Here is a 16,311-nt window from a genome sequence, read left to right on the forward strand (position 1 = left end):
AACAATGAAATTCTTTTTTTATCTGGGAGGTTATACAAGACCTACTCTGACCTGTAAGAGTCACCATAGCATCCCCTCACAACATTTCCCCTTTCTGACTCTCCTCCTCACCTTCAACCATGTGCTGGACTCTTTTCTGATTGACGAGGATTGGATCTCACTTCTTCTGGAGCCCATAAACATGATTTATGAGTGTGCTGGAGTCACTAGAAATCTCTTCAGGGTGTTTGTAGCCTTTTATTTTATTTAAAGTGAATTTAGTAATGTGGTATTACGCCACTGTAGGTTTGGCTCTGGTGGCTAGTTTCAAGCTCAACAGAGTGAAAGTCACTTCTGCTACTTGCTTCAGATTTAGAGTCTCGAGGAACACATAGTGACCATGCATACATTCACAAGTACAAGGTCTAGTATGTTTTACAAGTGTTATTAAAGTTGCAATTAAGGTCATGATTACCCATGCATATGGAAATTATATAAAGACCTATGGACAAGTTACAAGTATAGTCATATTTGCATCCTTAACAATATTCTTAGGGTCTGATGGATGCCTTGCCAATTGATCATCAGTAGAAGGATAGTTCCTGTTGCAGTTTTCCTATAGGGAACTCATTTTACCCAGTCTGAGAGCCCTCTTTTATCTTGTGATTCTGACACCTACACTCTGCACAAGTGTGTGAAGGTGTCTACCCTCTTTTTCCTTATTTGTATTTGTTCCTCAAAAATAATGGTGTACCCAGGGCCAGTGCTACCATTAAGGCGAACTAGGTGGTTGCCTAGGACGCCAAGTTTTGGGGGCGCCAAAAAGCGGTGCCCCAAATTTTTTTTTACAGCGGTTCCTCCCTGAGCGCGTGGTCGCTGCTCCACTTCTCTCGCCTCCCAGGCTTGCAGCGCCAATCAGCTGTTTGGCGCCGCAAGTCTGGGAGAGGAGGAGAATTAGAGCGGGGGCGGCATTCTCGGGGAGGACGTGGAGCAGAGGTGAACTGGGGTGGAGAGGTGCTGCACGGCTCCCGAGGGGGGGAGCTGCCATGGGGGGGCGCCTCAGGGCAGAGGGGGAGGTGGGGAGGTGCCGCAGGGCTGGGGCGGGGCGAAAGGTGGAAGTTTCGCCTAGGGCGCAAAACTTCCTTGCACCGGCCCTGGGTGTACCCCATTTTTCATAGGTTGGTTATAGTTGGTAAGAATGGTGTTCCTAGCCTCTGTTCGTCAGAGGATGGAGATGGATGGCAGGAGAAAGATCACTTGATCATTGCCTGTTAGGTTCACTCCCTCAGGGGCACCTGGCATTGGCCACTGTCAGTAGACAGATACTGGGCTAGATGGACCTTTGGTCTGACCCGGTACGGCCTTTCTAATGTTCTTATGTTCTTAGAGTTCCTTTTATTCTCTTTAGCATTTATGCATAACATATATCCTGCGGTTAGGGCCCGTGTTAGAACAACGTGACTACCAAGTATGTTGTAGTCAAAATTACTCTTACAGTTAATTTTTAAGCCATTGACACATCTTTTCCTGTAATCTTGTAGCATAGGGTCATTCTTTGGTCACTTTATTTATGTCAAGCATTTCTTAGGCCTAAGGCCTAGTATGGCCAAGCTGACATTTTACATGTCTGTAGGCCTTGCGTTTCAGCCCTACTTACTTAAATACCTAATGCATTCTTATCCCTTCTGACTACTGATCAATTTTATACTTCTATAATCCTACAATTTAAATCTATTTAGCATACAATTATTATATATTACATTATATGTTAGTTATTCATAACATCACACAATAAATTAATGATAAAATGAAGTAATTGGCTATAGTAGTCCAACTTCCCAGCAGCTGAATGTGTTGTTCAGGTACCAGAGAACTTGTTTGAATCCTGATTCATTGCACAGTAGTACACTATGCTACCCCGTACCATTAGGCTAGTCCCAACCACCTTATTGTGCTGGAAGTCTGCAAGATATAGAGTGCTTTAATTTTTCTTTGATGCTGAGACTCAGATCTTCCTGATATGAAATTCACTGGTGCAATAGAGGCAGTGTGAAAGGACTGGTAAAAGGAAGGCAACTGATGTGGGTTAAGGTTTGTGGGAATTCCAGAAGTGAGACTTTAGGAAGGATTTGAATGAGAAGAGATTGTAGGCTTTTGGGGTGCTGGAGTGAGAAGTCATTCTGTAGGATCAGCAGCGTGGGAGGCACAAAGCTTGGAATGGGAGGATATGAATGCAGTGTGAAGGTTGGTAGCTGCAGGAACTGAAACACAACAAAATGTATTGCTGGAAAAATGGACGGTCAAAAATCAAAACTAGTGGGATGGGGCAGTTATTTTGCTCTTCTGCAGATGGCCAGCCTTTCCCCTGGAAAGATTTTAACACTCAACCAGATGAGGGCAAATCAGAAAACTTGACTCTTCAATCAACTGACTAGAGGGATTTAAAAATAAATTCAACAACTTTTTAAAAAAAAACCAACAACAACTTGACCTCCTGCAGTGACGCTCACAGTTACAAACTCCCTCAGTACAAAACTGCACCTTCATTTACCCATTTCCTTTTTTAAAAGCATACACTGTTACTGATCATAATAGAAAAAAAAGGCAAAATAGGTTTTAGATGCTAAAGAAATAATTATAAGTACTTAAGCCAACAGCCAAGAAAATTGTTGGAGAAGAGCAAATTACTGATTACTGTACAAAAAAGGGACAAGCCATTGTTTCCATGCAAGTCCACTGGTGGGAAATGTACATACTCACACAGCATGTAGCATCACTGGCATAATCGCTGAGAATGCTGTGTTTAGCTGTCAACAATCCCTCAATGTTGAGCTGTAGTATTCTCAGGGCTAGTTCAAAGGCTTAAACGTTGGTGGGTGGGCAGAATTACATCAGGAATGTTGGCTGGCAAGAGACCAAGATTCAGTCCTGGAAAGGACTTCAAATGCTGTCTGCTGGTTGGATCATCAGTTTTCCTGGTATGAACCGGGTACTCATGGGTTGCATGAAAAAATGCTGAACCTCTTTCTTGTCACTTGAAATATGAATCCCACCCAAACTACCTCAGCATAATCCTCGATAGATTTCTTACATATCTTAACCATCTGAGGAAAACTGCACCTAACGTGAGGACTCAGAACATATCTTCTAAGCAAACTGACCAGGACTTCATGGGGAGCAAACGCTCAAATTCTCTGATCATCTGAGTTAGCTCTCTGTTACTCTGCAGCTGTACTCTGGTCTGGCTCCATTCGTCTCACAAGAAGTTGGTTGACACACAAATACATTCAACCGTGCACACTGTAACTGGGAGGATTCCATCCACACCAGCACTGTGGCTCCCCAAGGTAGCCACTCATCCACACATCCATTGTGAGGATGCTACAGCCTCAATGGTTGAGAAGATCAGGGCAAACCCAAACCTACCACCATACAGTCCTCTTTGACTACCCAAAAGCACACCTGCCTTCAAAGCACCCAGTGTGGGCCCACTTGCTGTGCCCAGATTTCTCTGTAACATTGATGTGGCATGAAGAATAGTCTGCAGCTGATGTCAGAAACCAGTCTCCTATAACTGACCTGACTGAGCATGTACCCAGCTTTGATTTGCCATGCTGCTCATGGGTCCTTCTGAACAGATATCGAATGGACCAGGGTCAATGTGCAGCCATCTTCACACCTGAGCACAGGTGCTGGAACTAGGGATGCTTGGGGTGCTGCTGCACCCCCTGACTTGAAGTGGTTTCCATCATATACAGGTTTACAGTTTGGTTCAATGGCCCTCAGCACCCCCACTAGACAAATTGTTCCAGCACCCCGCACCTGAGGCCAATGAGAAGATCCCACATACGGCTGTGGCCAAAGACAGACAATGTCACACAGCACTAAAAACTGCCCTCTGACCAGATTTGAGGGTGGTCTGAGGGCTCTGCACTTTGCTGATGAGGGTGCTGCGAAGTGGCTTGGCAAGCTCTGTATCTGATCAGAAGAACTGACATAATCCAACAAAATAGCACTGCTCCATCTCTGTCCAACAGGAGGCCTGATGTAAAAGAAAAATTAGCAGCATTGCCACACAGCTTTTCAGTCCTGGCATTAACTGAATCTGAGCTTAAAATAAAAAACAACTTTGAACCTCAGAATTTCTTACACTGCAATTGAGTTCCTTTGCCTTTAAGGTGTGCACTACACTGAAAGTGGGACTGGACTGGTTATTATGACTGTTTTGCGCCTATAATGCTGTTCTTGTTACAGGTATCCAAATCTCTGTCACCTTGAGACTGGATTACAATTATGTGCTCAACATGAGGCTATCCCTAATCACCATTAGGAAGTTTCAGTAATGCAGAATGCAGCAGCCTTAGCAGTGTTTACATATGAAACACATTACACCTGTACTCTGTGATTGGGACTAACTTCCATTACATTTCCAAGTTCAGTGTTAGGGGGGTGTGTGTGTGTGTTTTATCTGTATATCCCACATGGCTCAGGACCCACTAGCCTCTCTCCTGGAGATACCAAGACAGTTAGGGAGGCCCTCTACTGAGGGCCTATGCACAAGGCATATTCAGTGAATTTGTTTTACCCATGTGCAAATGACTACACAAGGTGGAAGGCCATGTGGAATCAGTCCCACTCCATCTACTTTGAAATGTAGGGGGAATTTAGGGAGACAGATTGTAATTATACAAATTGGAATTCATCTGGGATTTTGTGAAAAATGGTATGGTCTGTTGATGAACCACAAATGATGAGGATCCTGATTATACAACCCATCCTAAAGTCCCCACTTCTATCAGCACAGTAGCTCAATACAAGACCACTGATTTAGGGAAGAGTACCACCTACTGAACTGTAAACCTCACTTAGTGAGGCACGTGGGGTTTCCTTGAGAATCTCCCATCTGAGTGCTGAAAAGATCCAGCCTTGCTCAGGGCAAGACCTGATAAGATTACAACTCGAGGTTGTATAACTGCAAAAACAATTTCCCTTCCATCAATTGTGTCAAATATTTAAATTAAAATGTATTCATTAAGGGTTTCTGGTACTTATTTACCAAAAATAAATAAATAAAAATATTTTGGAGGAGATAGAGGAATATTATTTATTTAGAGGAGCCCATCAGAATACACTATGTATTTCTGACAAATATATATTTAAATGAACCAATATTTTAAAAGAAACAACCCCATAACATGTAAAAATGCTAAATGGCCATGCAGCACAACCTTCCCCCACACCCCCTCAAAAAATTATCCACTTTCCCTATTCATCACCCTTAGCCACATTTGCTTCTGTAGCATCCTTTCCAATATAGGCCACAGACTAGCAAAGTACTTAAACATGTGCTTAATTTTAAGCATGCGTGTAGTGTCATTGACTTCAGTGGATGACCTGAGTAATTATAGTCTGGTAGACTGACATCCATCCCAAGCAAGATAATGGAGAGGTTGATATAGGACTTGACTGATAAAGAATTAAAGGAGTGTAATATAATTAATGAAAACCAACACAGGTTTATGGAAAATAGATCCTGTCAAACTAACTTGATTTTTTTATGAAATTACAATTTTGGTTGATAAAGATAATAGTGCTAATGTAATAGATTTTTGTAAAGTGTTTGACTTGATATCACATGACATTTTAATAAAAAAATTAGAATGATATAAAATTAACATAGTACACATTAAATCGATTAGAGACTGATAGGTCTCAGTGTAACTGTAAATGGGGAATTGACATTGAGTGGGTGTGTTAACATTTTTATCAATGACCTACAAGAAAACAAAATCATCACTGAAAAAGTTTGCAGATGACACAAATTGGAGGAGTGATAAATAATGAAGAGGACAGGTCACTAATAAAGAGTCATTTGGATGGCTTGGTAAACTGGGAGCAATCAAACAATATGTATTTTAATACAGCTAAATGTAACATATACATCTAGGCATAAAGCATATAGGCCATACTTACAGGGTAGAGGACTCTATCCTGGGAAGCAGTGACTGAAAAAGACTCGGTGGTCTTGATGAATAATCAGCTGAACATGAGCTCCCAATGTGATGTTCTGAACAAAAGAGCTACTGCAATCCTGGGATGCATAAACAGTGGAATCTTGAGTAGGATTAGAGAAGTTATTTTACCTCTAAACTTGGCACTGGTGCAACCAGATCTGGAATACTGCATACTGGTAAATTGGAGAGGGTTCAGAGAAGAGCCACAAGAAATATTAATGGATTAGAAACATGCCTTACAATAATAGACTCAAAGAGCTCAATCTATTTAACAAAGAGAAGGTTAAAGGCTGGAAGTTGAAGCTAGACAAATTCAAACAGGAAACAAGGTACAGGTGTAACTTTTTAACAGTGAGGGTAATTAACCACTGGAACAATTTACAAGGGTCGTGGTGGATTCTCTATCACTGACTACTCTTAAATCAAGACTGGATGTTTTTTCTGAAAGATCTGCTCTAGGAATTATTTTGGGGAAGCTCTATGTCCTGTGTTATACCGGAGGTCAGATTAGATGATCACAGTGGTCACTTCTGGCCTTGGAAGCTATGAATAAATCGAACCAATAGAAAAGCTTTTCAGAAAAATCGGATTTACCAAGTAAATATTGCTTAAATACTGTCCCTACTCCTCAACCCAAACATTACTGTTACTTCTCCTGATCTACAAATTTCCAGCTTCTAATATAGGTTATTAACATAATGCCATCTTAATTTCACAGAGGTGCTGGTGTCTGTCTGATCGCTGGAGGGATAAAACTGAGAGTGGCATGAAAAACTGCTATACAATATCTGGAGAATGGGATGGATGTTTTCCATTTATGGCCCTGATCCAGCAAAACGATGAATCTATGAACTAGTCACATGCTTAATATACTGCAAGACCAGAAGAAACCATTGTGATTGTCTAGTCTGACCTCTTGTACAGCACACACCATAGAACTTCTCAAAAATAATTCCTGGAACATATCTCTTTAGATATTTTTCTATCTTGATTGAAAAATTGTCAGTGATCGAGAATCCACCACGACCCTCGTAGGTTGTTCCAAAGGTTAATTACTCTCACTGTTAAAAAGTCATGCTTATTTCCAGCCATTGGATTGTGTTATACCTTTCTATGCTAGACTGAACAGCCCATTGTTAAATATTGGTTTCCCATGTAGATAGTTATAGACTGGAATCAAGTCACCCCTTAACTGTCTTTTTGTTAAGTTAAACAGACTGAGCTCTTTGAGTCCTTAACCTCCAACTGCCAAAAGCTGGGACTGGATGACAGAGTATGGATCACTCAAAATTGCCCTGTTCTATTCATTGCCTCTGAAGCATCTGGCACTGGCAACTGTCAGAAGACAGGATACTTTGCTAGATGGAGAATTAGTCTGACCCCGTATGGCCATTCTTATTTTCTTGGTCTATCCTTTAATCATTCTCGTGGCTATTCAATGAACCGTCTCCAATTTATCAACATCATTCTTGAATTGCAGGCACCAGAACTGGACACAGTATTCCAGCTCTAGTTGCAACAGTGCCAAATATAGAGATAAAATAACTTCTTTAATCCTACTCAAGATTCCCCTGATTATGTGTTCCAGAATTGCATTAGCTCTTTTGGTCAGAGCATCATAGTGGGAGCTCATGTTCAGATGATTATCTATCACGGCCCCCAAATCTTCTTCAGTCACTGCTTCCCAGGATAGAGTCCCCCATCCTATAAGTATGGCCTACAATATTGTTCTGAGATGTATAGATTTTCATTTAGTTGTACGAAAATACATATTGTTTGCTTGTGCTCAGCTTCCAAGTGATCCTGATTATTCTGAATAAGTGACCTTCTCCTCCCAAATTTTTGTGTCATCTGCAAACTTTATCAGTGATCATTTTATGTTTTCTTGTAGGTCATTGATAAAAATGTTACATAGCATAGGGCCAAGAACTGATCCCTCCAGAACCCCAATGGAAACACACTTTCTCAATGACTATTCCCCATTCACAGTTACATTTTGAGATCTATCAGTTTTTAATTCATTTAATGTGTGCCATGTTACTTTTATATCATTCTAATTTTTTAATCAGAATGTCATGCAGAACCAAGTCAAACATGTTACAGAAGCCTAAGTACATTACAGCAACACTATTACCTTTATCAACCCAATCTTGTAGTCTCATCAAAAAAAGATATCATGTTAGTTTGACAGGATTGATTACCATAAACCCATGTTGATTTGTTTTAATTACATTAATCCCCTTTAATTCCTTATTAATCTATTCCCATTCTATTATCACTCTATTATGCCCAGGATTGATATAGGATAATTACCTATAATTACCTGAGTTATCCCATTTACTTCCCCAGTGCTCCATGACTTATTGAAAATTAACCTTATCAATCAAGTTAGCTCCTCAGCCAGCTCTTTCAAAACTCTTGGGATGCAAGTTATCTAGACCTGCTGATTTTAAAATATCTAACTTTAGTAGCTTCTGCTTAACATTCTCTAGAGATACTGGTGGAATGGTAAGAGTGTTATCATCATATGATGAGACTACATCATCTGTTTTTCCCCAAATAGAGAATATAAATATTTATTGACTATTTCTGCCTTTTCTGCATTATTATTGATAATTCTACCATTATAATTCTGCTAATGGACCAATACCATTGTCAGAATTCTGTTTGTTCCTAATATATTTTAAAAACTTTAAAAAATTGTCCTTACCTCTGCTAGCCATAAATTTCTCCTTTTGTCCCATTGTTTCCCTTATCATTTTCTACAATGCCTAACTTCTGATTTATATTCCTTACTATCAACTTTCCCTTTCTTCCATTTATTATATAGCTACCTTCATTTCCCTCTAAACTAGGTCGTTGTTTTTTTTAAACTAGCATGGCCTTCTTCCACAATTGTGGCTCTTTGGGCATCTAGTAGGATGTTTTTAAGTGATTCCCAAATTATCTTTCATATTTTTTCTACTTAAATTCTTCCAAAATTACGATTTGGCTCATAATTGTTTTCAGCTTTGTGAAATTGGCCCTATTAAAGCACTGTGTGTGGGAGGTGAGGGGGAGGGAGAAAGGGCTACATTACATTACTGGTCTGAACTTTATTCTGTTTGCACATTATAAATGTAATCAAGTCATGATCATTTGTACCTAAGCTACCGTTAACTTTTACTTCTGTGATCAGTTCCTCTTTATCTGCTAGGACGTCTAATTTAAAACTGATGTGTTGTAAATATAAGTTAGGCTACAAAGTGGAAACCTTAACTGGATTCCAAGTTGAATGCTATCTATATCTATATATTTGAATGAAGAATGCAAATATTCAATGTAGTGCAAATTCCAGTGGGTTTGCTCCCATCATTTATTGCACACTATATCCAGTTACCTATTCTTTTCATCTACTGCCATTTAAGGTTTCTTATAATTCCCTGATTCATGGGCTGAATTAAAGATGTGGCTTGTTTTTGGCAGGAAAACCGAGGGAAAAAGGTGGTTATGCTGTGCATCAGTGTTATTTCTTTTTGGTCCCTGCAGTACTTCCCATCAATCTTTGGTGGACAGTCTGTGAAAAACTGAATTTGCTATCACTGAACTAAGAGGTATATATGTGAATGACAAATTCAGATTAATTCCTCTGAAGCAGCAGGGTCTTACACTCTTTCAGATTGCTTTTGGCTTGCTTTTACATTTAATACTGTGTTTGTACTTACAGTACTGGCAGCACAGAGGTTTATTTATATGTTCTTCCCTGAGTGCTGAGTATTCTACAAGCTCTGGTGCCATTCAAAGCCTATCTGGAGAACATCCCTATCAAATCATGATTTTAAGGAACTGATTTGCAAAGGGGTCTCAACCCATAAACTATCCCAACTCATCCTTTTATGCATGCACAAACATCTGTACTAACCCACTGTACAAATAAAATTTACATAGGTTTTGCATATCACCTGCATGCATAGATATTAATGCTTGAAAAGTGTGTCTACTCAACTTTGTGTACACATAAAGTGGCCACTTTCTGAAAACTAGACACCATTTTCCTAGCATTTCTTCTTCCTTTCTTCCTCCTCCCTTTTACTCTCTTCTTCATTGCTGAGAACTGGGCCTGTTCAATACAATATATCCCCAACAGAAGTTATGGGTAATGGAAGTTGAAAGAGCGTGTAGAATAAAATCCATTGACAATAAAAAATGGACCACATTATCTAGTAATTTAATAGAACAGTAATGTTTATACTAAAGTTCTGGAACACATCTACACGCAGTAAAGATGTCCTAATTATCCACTGGTCACTACAACACTTGACTGTAATAAAATCACCCCTTCTTATTAAGCGATTAAACATCAGAGTAATTATTATGACATATTCCTTATATATTCCAGAGTTTAAATGAACATAAGAGGTGGGGGGAGGAAAAGACAGGTATAAGAACATAGAGCGGGGTATTGATATGCCTTTATTTTGCATTACCGAACCTGGACATTGCATTAATGGGCTCTCCAGCAGAAACTGTTTATTGTAAAGTATATTAAAAGATATAATGATTTAATAAAGCATCTTTCTTTTTCAGAAGATGAGAATTTCATTTGTAACCTGATGGTTGTTTCCTCACTTACGTTAAACTTTTAATTTCATGTTTACCTGGTGAATGGAACAGCAGATGATTGCAGCTGTGGTTATAACCAATACTGCTCTGTTGTTATGGCAACTAGTGTTCAAACAGCCCTGTTTTTCTACAACTCCTTTCAGTTTCTCCTACTGTAAAGCAACACACAAGGGAAGGGCAACTTTCAGAAACTTCCATAAAAAATTTGGCCAGTGCTTTGAACCCCTTTTTATTTCAAGTATGCTGATTCTTAAGCAGGAATCCTCAGCCTAATTGCCAAGGTGATATCTATCAGCCTTTCCTGGTGCTGTGAGTGATCACACATTTGTAGAACAACTATATCATTCTCCAGTTAGTATTTTACTTAAGTAAATGCAACAGAACAAATTTTTTTTCATAAATACACACAAATGCATCTAAATAGAGACAATTATGCCAAATATCAGTCTGATATTGTTGGTTAGCTGATCTTAATTTATTAATTTTTTGGTGTCACTGTTGAGTTTTCCCTCCTATTATTCTGGTGGAATTTCCCTTACATGTTCATGAAGGGCCCAATCCTGATCCTTTTTAAATGAATGGACATTTTGGCCAATGATTTCAGAAGAAGGATTCGGACCACGGTATATACATTTTTCTGCTAATAAGTCTATTTTTTGTGGCTGCCCACTGACAGTAGGCACCTTTGCTAATGTCATGAAAATGTTTTCCTCTACAGCAGAGGTTCTCAAACTGTGGTCTGTGGACCACCAGTGGTCCATGAGCTCCATTCAGGTGGTCTGCAGATAGTTCCCTCTAAGGTGCGCGTCTGGGCAGCCGCACACGAGAGAATGAAGGGCCACCCACCTAATTAGTGGAGCTGCGCAGGCATGGCTTCACTAATCAGGTGCCTGGACCCTGGAGAAGATGCACATGTAAGGTGAGGTGGTGGTCTTGGGGGGAATAAGAGGTAGGTGGGACGGGGCAGTGGGTTGAGAAGAGGGGCTGGAGGGAATTTGGGATGTGCAGGGCTGCGGCGGCTAGAGAAAAAGGCAACTTTCCCCAGCTCCAGGACTGCAGCTGCCAGGAAAAGATGGCCCTCCTTCCCAGCCCCAGCTCTGTGGCTGCTGTGGTGGGGAAGAGACCCCCGCTCCTTCCCAGCCTCAGCTTAGGAGCTGCTGCGGTGAGGGAGAGAGGGAGAGACCCCCACACTTCTTCCCAGCCCCAGCTCGAAGGCTGCCACGGAGGGGGAGAGAGGGCACATCCATTGCATTAGAAAGGTAAGACTACTGATATTAATATGAGTTGTGTTTTAATTTGTAGAATAAAAAAACATTAATTAAAGGTTTTTTTATATAGCGCTTTTATCCAAAGCACTTTACAATAGTTAGCTAACTGTACAAACAACATTTCGAAAGATCATTATGTGGTCCACTGAGACCCTCAGCAATTTTCAAGTGGTCCATGAAAAAACAGTTTGAGAACCACTGCTCTACAGTATGTCAGGCTGATTTGCATAAAATATATTGTGGATAATGTTCTTTGATATGTTACAACTGTAAAGTATACAAAAACTAATACAGAAAGGTTTATTTGTTTTTTCAAGTCAAACAACAAAATTACTCAAGTAATTAAAAATAAGTCTTACTTGTATCAATGAACTAGGGTTTGACTGAGGTACAGAATAAGAGTTCTGAGTCAATCAATATGCAGCTTGTCAGCTCTGCTACAATAGATGTGCTCTTAACTTAGTTCCTTGATCATGTAAAGATCAATTATTATTCATAATGCAGCAGCACCCTCGGACAAGATTTGGGCCCCATGGTGCTAGATGCTGTAAAAACACATAGTAAGAGCCAGTATCTGCCCTGAGGAGCTGTCAATCAAAGGGACAGATTATGACTATATGACCTTTTGAGCAAGAGGCAGCATTTTGTTTTATTAGTCAAAGTCATTTTCTGGAATAAGCAAAAACTGAGTTTAACATGGCTGCTGGTTTAGGAGAGCGTGGGAATAGAATGACTTAAAAGAAGCTACCTCTGAGCAGTAATACTGAGTTTGGTTTCAGCTGTAATTTAGTTAATGAACCTCTTAATGGTTTTTGATAGGGGTTTGTGTTTTGCAGTTAATAGACTGTTTACATGTACACTAGATGTTTATCACAGTTTTTGCAGCAAGTTATTCATAAATATGAACTGAGACATTACAGTTTTGGTGGTTATTTGAAAATTACTTATCCTGTGGTTTTCTTGTGGGGGATTAGCCTATTGGCGACTGAGTCTGATCCTGTAAACCCTTACTCGTGCAGTTCCACTGAAGTCAATCAGGCAACTAAAGTGAGAAGAACCAAGTGTAAGGAGTTGCATGATGAAGCCCTATGTGCTTCTATGGAAAAAGAGTACTATTATTATGCCCAACTATAGCCTGAGCATTTGCGGAGGCTTGGGAAACAAAGATTCTGTGACAAGTTCTTAGCTTACAATGAAATGGAGGCCTTTATCAGTGTTCTGCTAGAAAATCTCATTTCTCACTCCTGGAAACCAATCACCCTAAGTTTAGACAAGTTTGTCTTTTAAAAGGTTTCTTTCAATTTCATCACCTGCAATGCTTCATAATGTTACCTGTATTTTTATATCTCTCTCCCTCTTCAATATGCGAGGCTGTTTGGTGCTATCAAAGGCTCAGCTTTGGACTTTCGTGAATTGCTACTGAGTATATTTTACTTCCGTTATGATCCTGGTCAGAGCACAGAGGATCTGTTCTTTTATAGTTTTCAATATTTCACTTACTGGTTTATAACAATTAATATTGTTCTGTATTTACTCTTGTGAAAAATACAGAGATGTTGAAATTTATTAGTTTATTTAAACATGCATGTTAAAAAGATGTAAAAAGACTGATAAATAATCTAAAGTAAATAAACTAAAACAGGAAGAAAGGAAAGGTGAAATATGGAGGGGGACAGAAGATTAAAAAAAAGACATACAGTAATGAATTGTGATTTTATTTAATAAAAAGTTGTGCCAAAATGTTATGAAATATCATGGGTTTGGCTACACACACATTTATCTATAGTGCAAGTACATAAATAGAGCTTAATATACTGTCAAAGAGAAAGAAGGATGTACTAGCATTCTGAAAATATTTTTGACAGATATTAATGCCAAGGAAGGAGGTAGATTATTTATTGTGGTACTTGGGAGTGTTACTAGGAATGACAGGGTAATCAAGAAAGGGAAAATCCAGGTTTGAATATTAGGAAAAATTCCTGACAGTGAGATATAGCTAAGAAATAGTCTCCCAATAGAATTAAGGAGCAAAGAGTCCTGTGGCACCTTATAGACTAACAGATGTATTGGAGCATGAGCTTTCGTGGGTGAATACCCACTTCGTCAGATGCAATGTTGCTGCTTTTACAGATCCAGACTAACATGGCTACCCCTCTGATACAATAGAATTAAGTTAACTCTTATTATTATTATTGCAGTATTTGTACTGTGATAATACCTAAAATGTGGTAGCAGCAGCAACCAGCAACCCTGTCTCATATTGGCACATCACCCCAAGAACTTACCATGTCGAAGGAGGTGGTGGTAGTTCCATCAGTTGGAGCATTTAAAACTTGAGTGGACAAAACACTAAAATATATTAGAGAGACAAGGTGGGTAAAGTAATAGCTGACCTGAAGAAGAGCTCCGTGTAGCTCAAAAGCCTGTCTCTCTCACCAACAGAAGTTGGTCCAATAAGAGGTATTATCTCACCTATCTTGTCTCGCTAATATCCTGGGACCAACACAGCTCCAACAATACAGAAAAATGTGTTGTAAGAACAATCCCAGACTGCCAGAAAAACAGAAGAATAACTTAAGTGTTTTCTCTCTCGTCTCTATGATCCCATAGGCAGATTGAAATGCCCTGAAAATCTAATTTATCTAACACTTGCATATTGAATCTCACCTCCCCTTTCTCCCTCATCCTGTCTTTCCCCACTGTAAATTCTTAGATCCACTGCTGGTTAACAATGTGACAAATGTTAAAAATAAAAAGTCAAAATTGCAGGCCAATTGCCTTATTTCACACTGTTAGGTCAATTTCATTTTCTGCAATGTCATGGTCCCTTTAATTTTATTTTCAGAGGGGTTTTAAGGAAGGGAGGGTTGGCTGATTTGTGCCACTTTTAAAATATCTCCTCAATGCCTTGTTTTGCATCGAATGGTCATTTATTCTGCACCAAGAGACCATACAGCCACATTCTCTGCCAGAGGGTTATCACAAACTAATGCCATTTACATGTTCTCCCTCAAAAAATTAAGGATCATTATCAAAGTGTGGTAGGTAGAGAACAAGCTTTTTCTAATAAAAGCGCAGGAATGTGAAAATTCCTCCTTTTCCATGTCCACTGGAAACTACAAGAAACTATATAGGTTATGAGGCAGTGAAGGGTTTTTTTGACAAATGGAGCAGTGCTGCTGTACAATCCCGAAGTTTTTAAAGTGCAGACTTAGATGCCTGCATTTCCAAATAGGCGTAAAAAAGCATCTTTTCCCAAGGGGAAAAAGAGAAATAGACTATATATAATACCGCTTTGGTGCTAGTTGCAAACCCTTGTCCACGCATTTGATTAAACTCTTAACAGAACAATAAAGAGATTCAGACAGACCGTTTGTCCGTCCATCCTGGGGAGGGTGGATTCAAATATCTCGTGTTTCACATAAGTGAGGACATTTTCTATGTGCCAGATGTTAGGCTTCAGCGGGAATTTCCAATAACTGGGGCTAGCTTAATTGGGGGAGTACCGTGGTATACTCATGCGAGACAGAAATGGCCCATACTTCACAGATCGCTTGGAGGAAGCCTTAACAAGCGATCTCCCCGACCCCTCGCTTTTGTCTCATCGCGATGTACAGATGCTGTTCGTTGGCCAGGTTCGCAGCAGATCAGCCGGAGCCGCTGATTTAAAGCCGCTTGTCCTGCCGGCCCAGGGTCTGCGGCTCACGAACACGGGGCTCCCCCGGGGCAGATGCTAGACGCTGTGCCCGCTCCTAGGCTCCGGAGGGAAGGGGGGACGATGGCTGGCCAGCCAACCCGCCCCAGCTCAGAGCAGGCGGGGGACCCCAGCTCGCCCCGGTGACCGAGCCGGAGGGAGGGGGGCGGGGCAGGAGATGAGGGGCTTTGGCTGCGGCCCCGGGGACCCCCCCCCACAGCCCAGCCCAGCACTCACCCGGGTGCGGCGCGCCCTGGTCCCGCAGTCCGGCCTCGGCGCGGGCGCTCTCGTGGCCGCAGGCCGGCGGCGGGGGCTCGGTGTCGGTGTTCGTCAGCCAGGTGGACTCGGTCTCGCGGGTCCAGCTCTCGTAGTAGCGCGGCTCGATGGCATCGGCTCGACTCCCCCCGCAGCCCATCCTGCCGGCACCGGGACTGCCCGGCTGCAGCCCAGCGCCCCGGGCGCGGCCAGCACCGCGTCCCGCCCCCGCCAGCCAGCCAGGGGGCCGAGACCCCGCGGGGCGCCGCTCCCGTCCTCCCCGCTGTGCTCTCTGCCAGGCAGCTACCCCTCCCTCCTCTCCTCCCCTCCTGCTGCTCGGCCTTGCGGTCTCCCGCCTCCCCCGCTGCTCCCTCCCCGCCGTCTGCGCCTCCTCTCTCTCTGCCCGGGATTTCCTGGCGGGAGACTGGCTCCGCGCAGCCCCGGCACACGCGGCAGTGCCTGCGGGGAAGCCACTGGAAGAGGCTCCTCAGCGAGTTGT

At 41.4% G+C, this 16,311-nt stretch overlaps 1 protein-coding gene across 1 annotated transcript in view; it reads right to left on the bottom strand.

Annotated features, from left to right (window-relative positions):
* Positions 1–16,072, bottom strand: part of BAALC (BAALC binder of MAP3K1 and KLF4) — a 33,574-nt gene extending 17,502 nt beyond the window's left edge. The window contains exon 1 of the mRNA XM_045006774.1: positions 15,795–16,072. Within this exon, the coding sequence (XP_044862709.1) occupies positions 15,795–15,972 (178 nt within the window). The 5' untranslated portion in view covers positions 15,973–16,072. The remainder of the gene's footprint in view (positions 1–15,794) is intronic.
* Between the last annotated feature and the right edge of the window lie 239 nt (positions 16,073–16,311).

Source organism: Mauremys mutica, chromosome 2 (assembly GCF_020497125.1).
Source record: "Mauremys mutica isolate MM-2020 ecotype Southern chromosome 2, ASM2049712v1, whole genome shotgun sequence".
In the NCBI taxonomy this organism is placed as follows: domain Eukaryota; kingdom Metazoa; phylum Chordata; order Testudines; family Geoemydidae; genus Mauremys; species Mauremys mutica.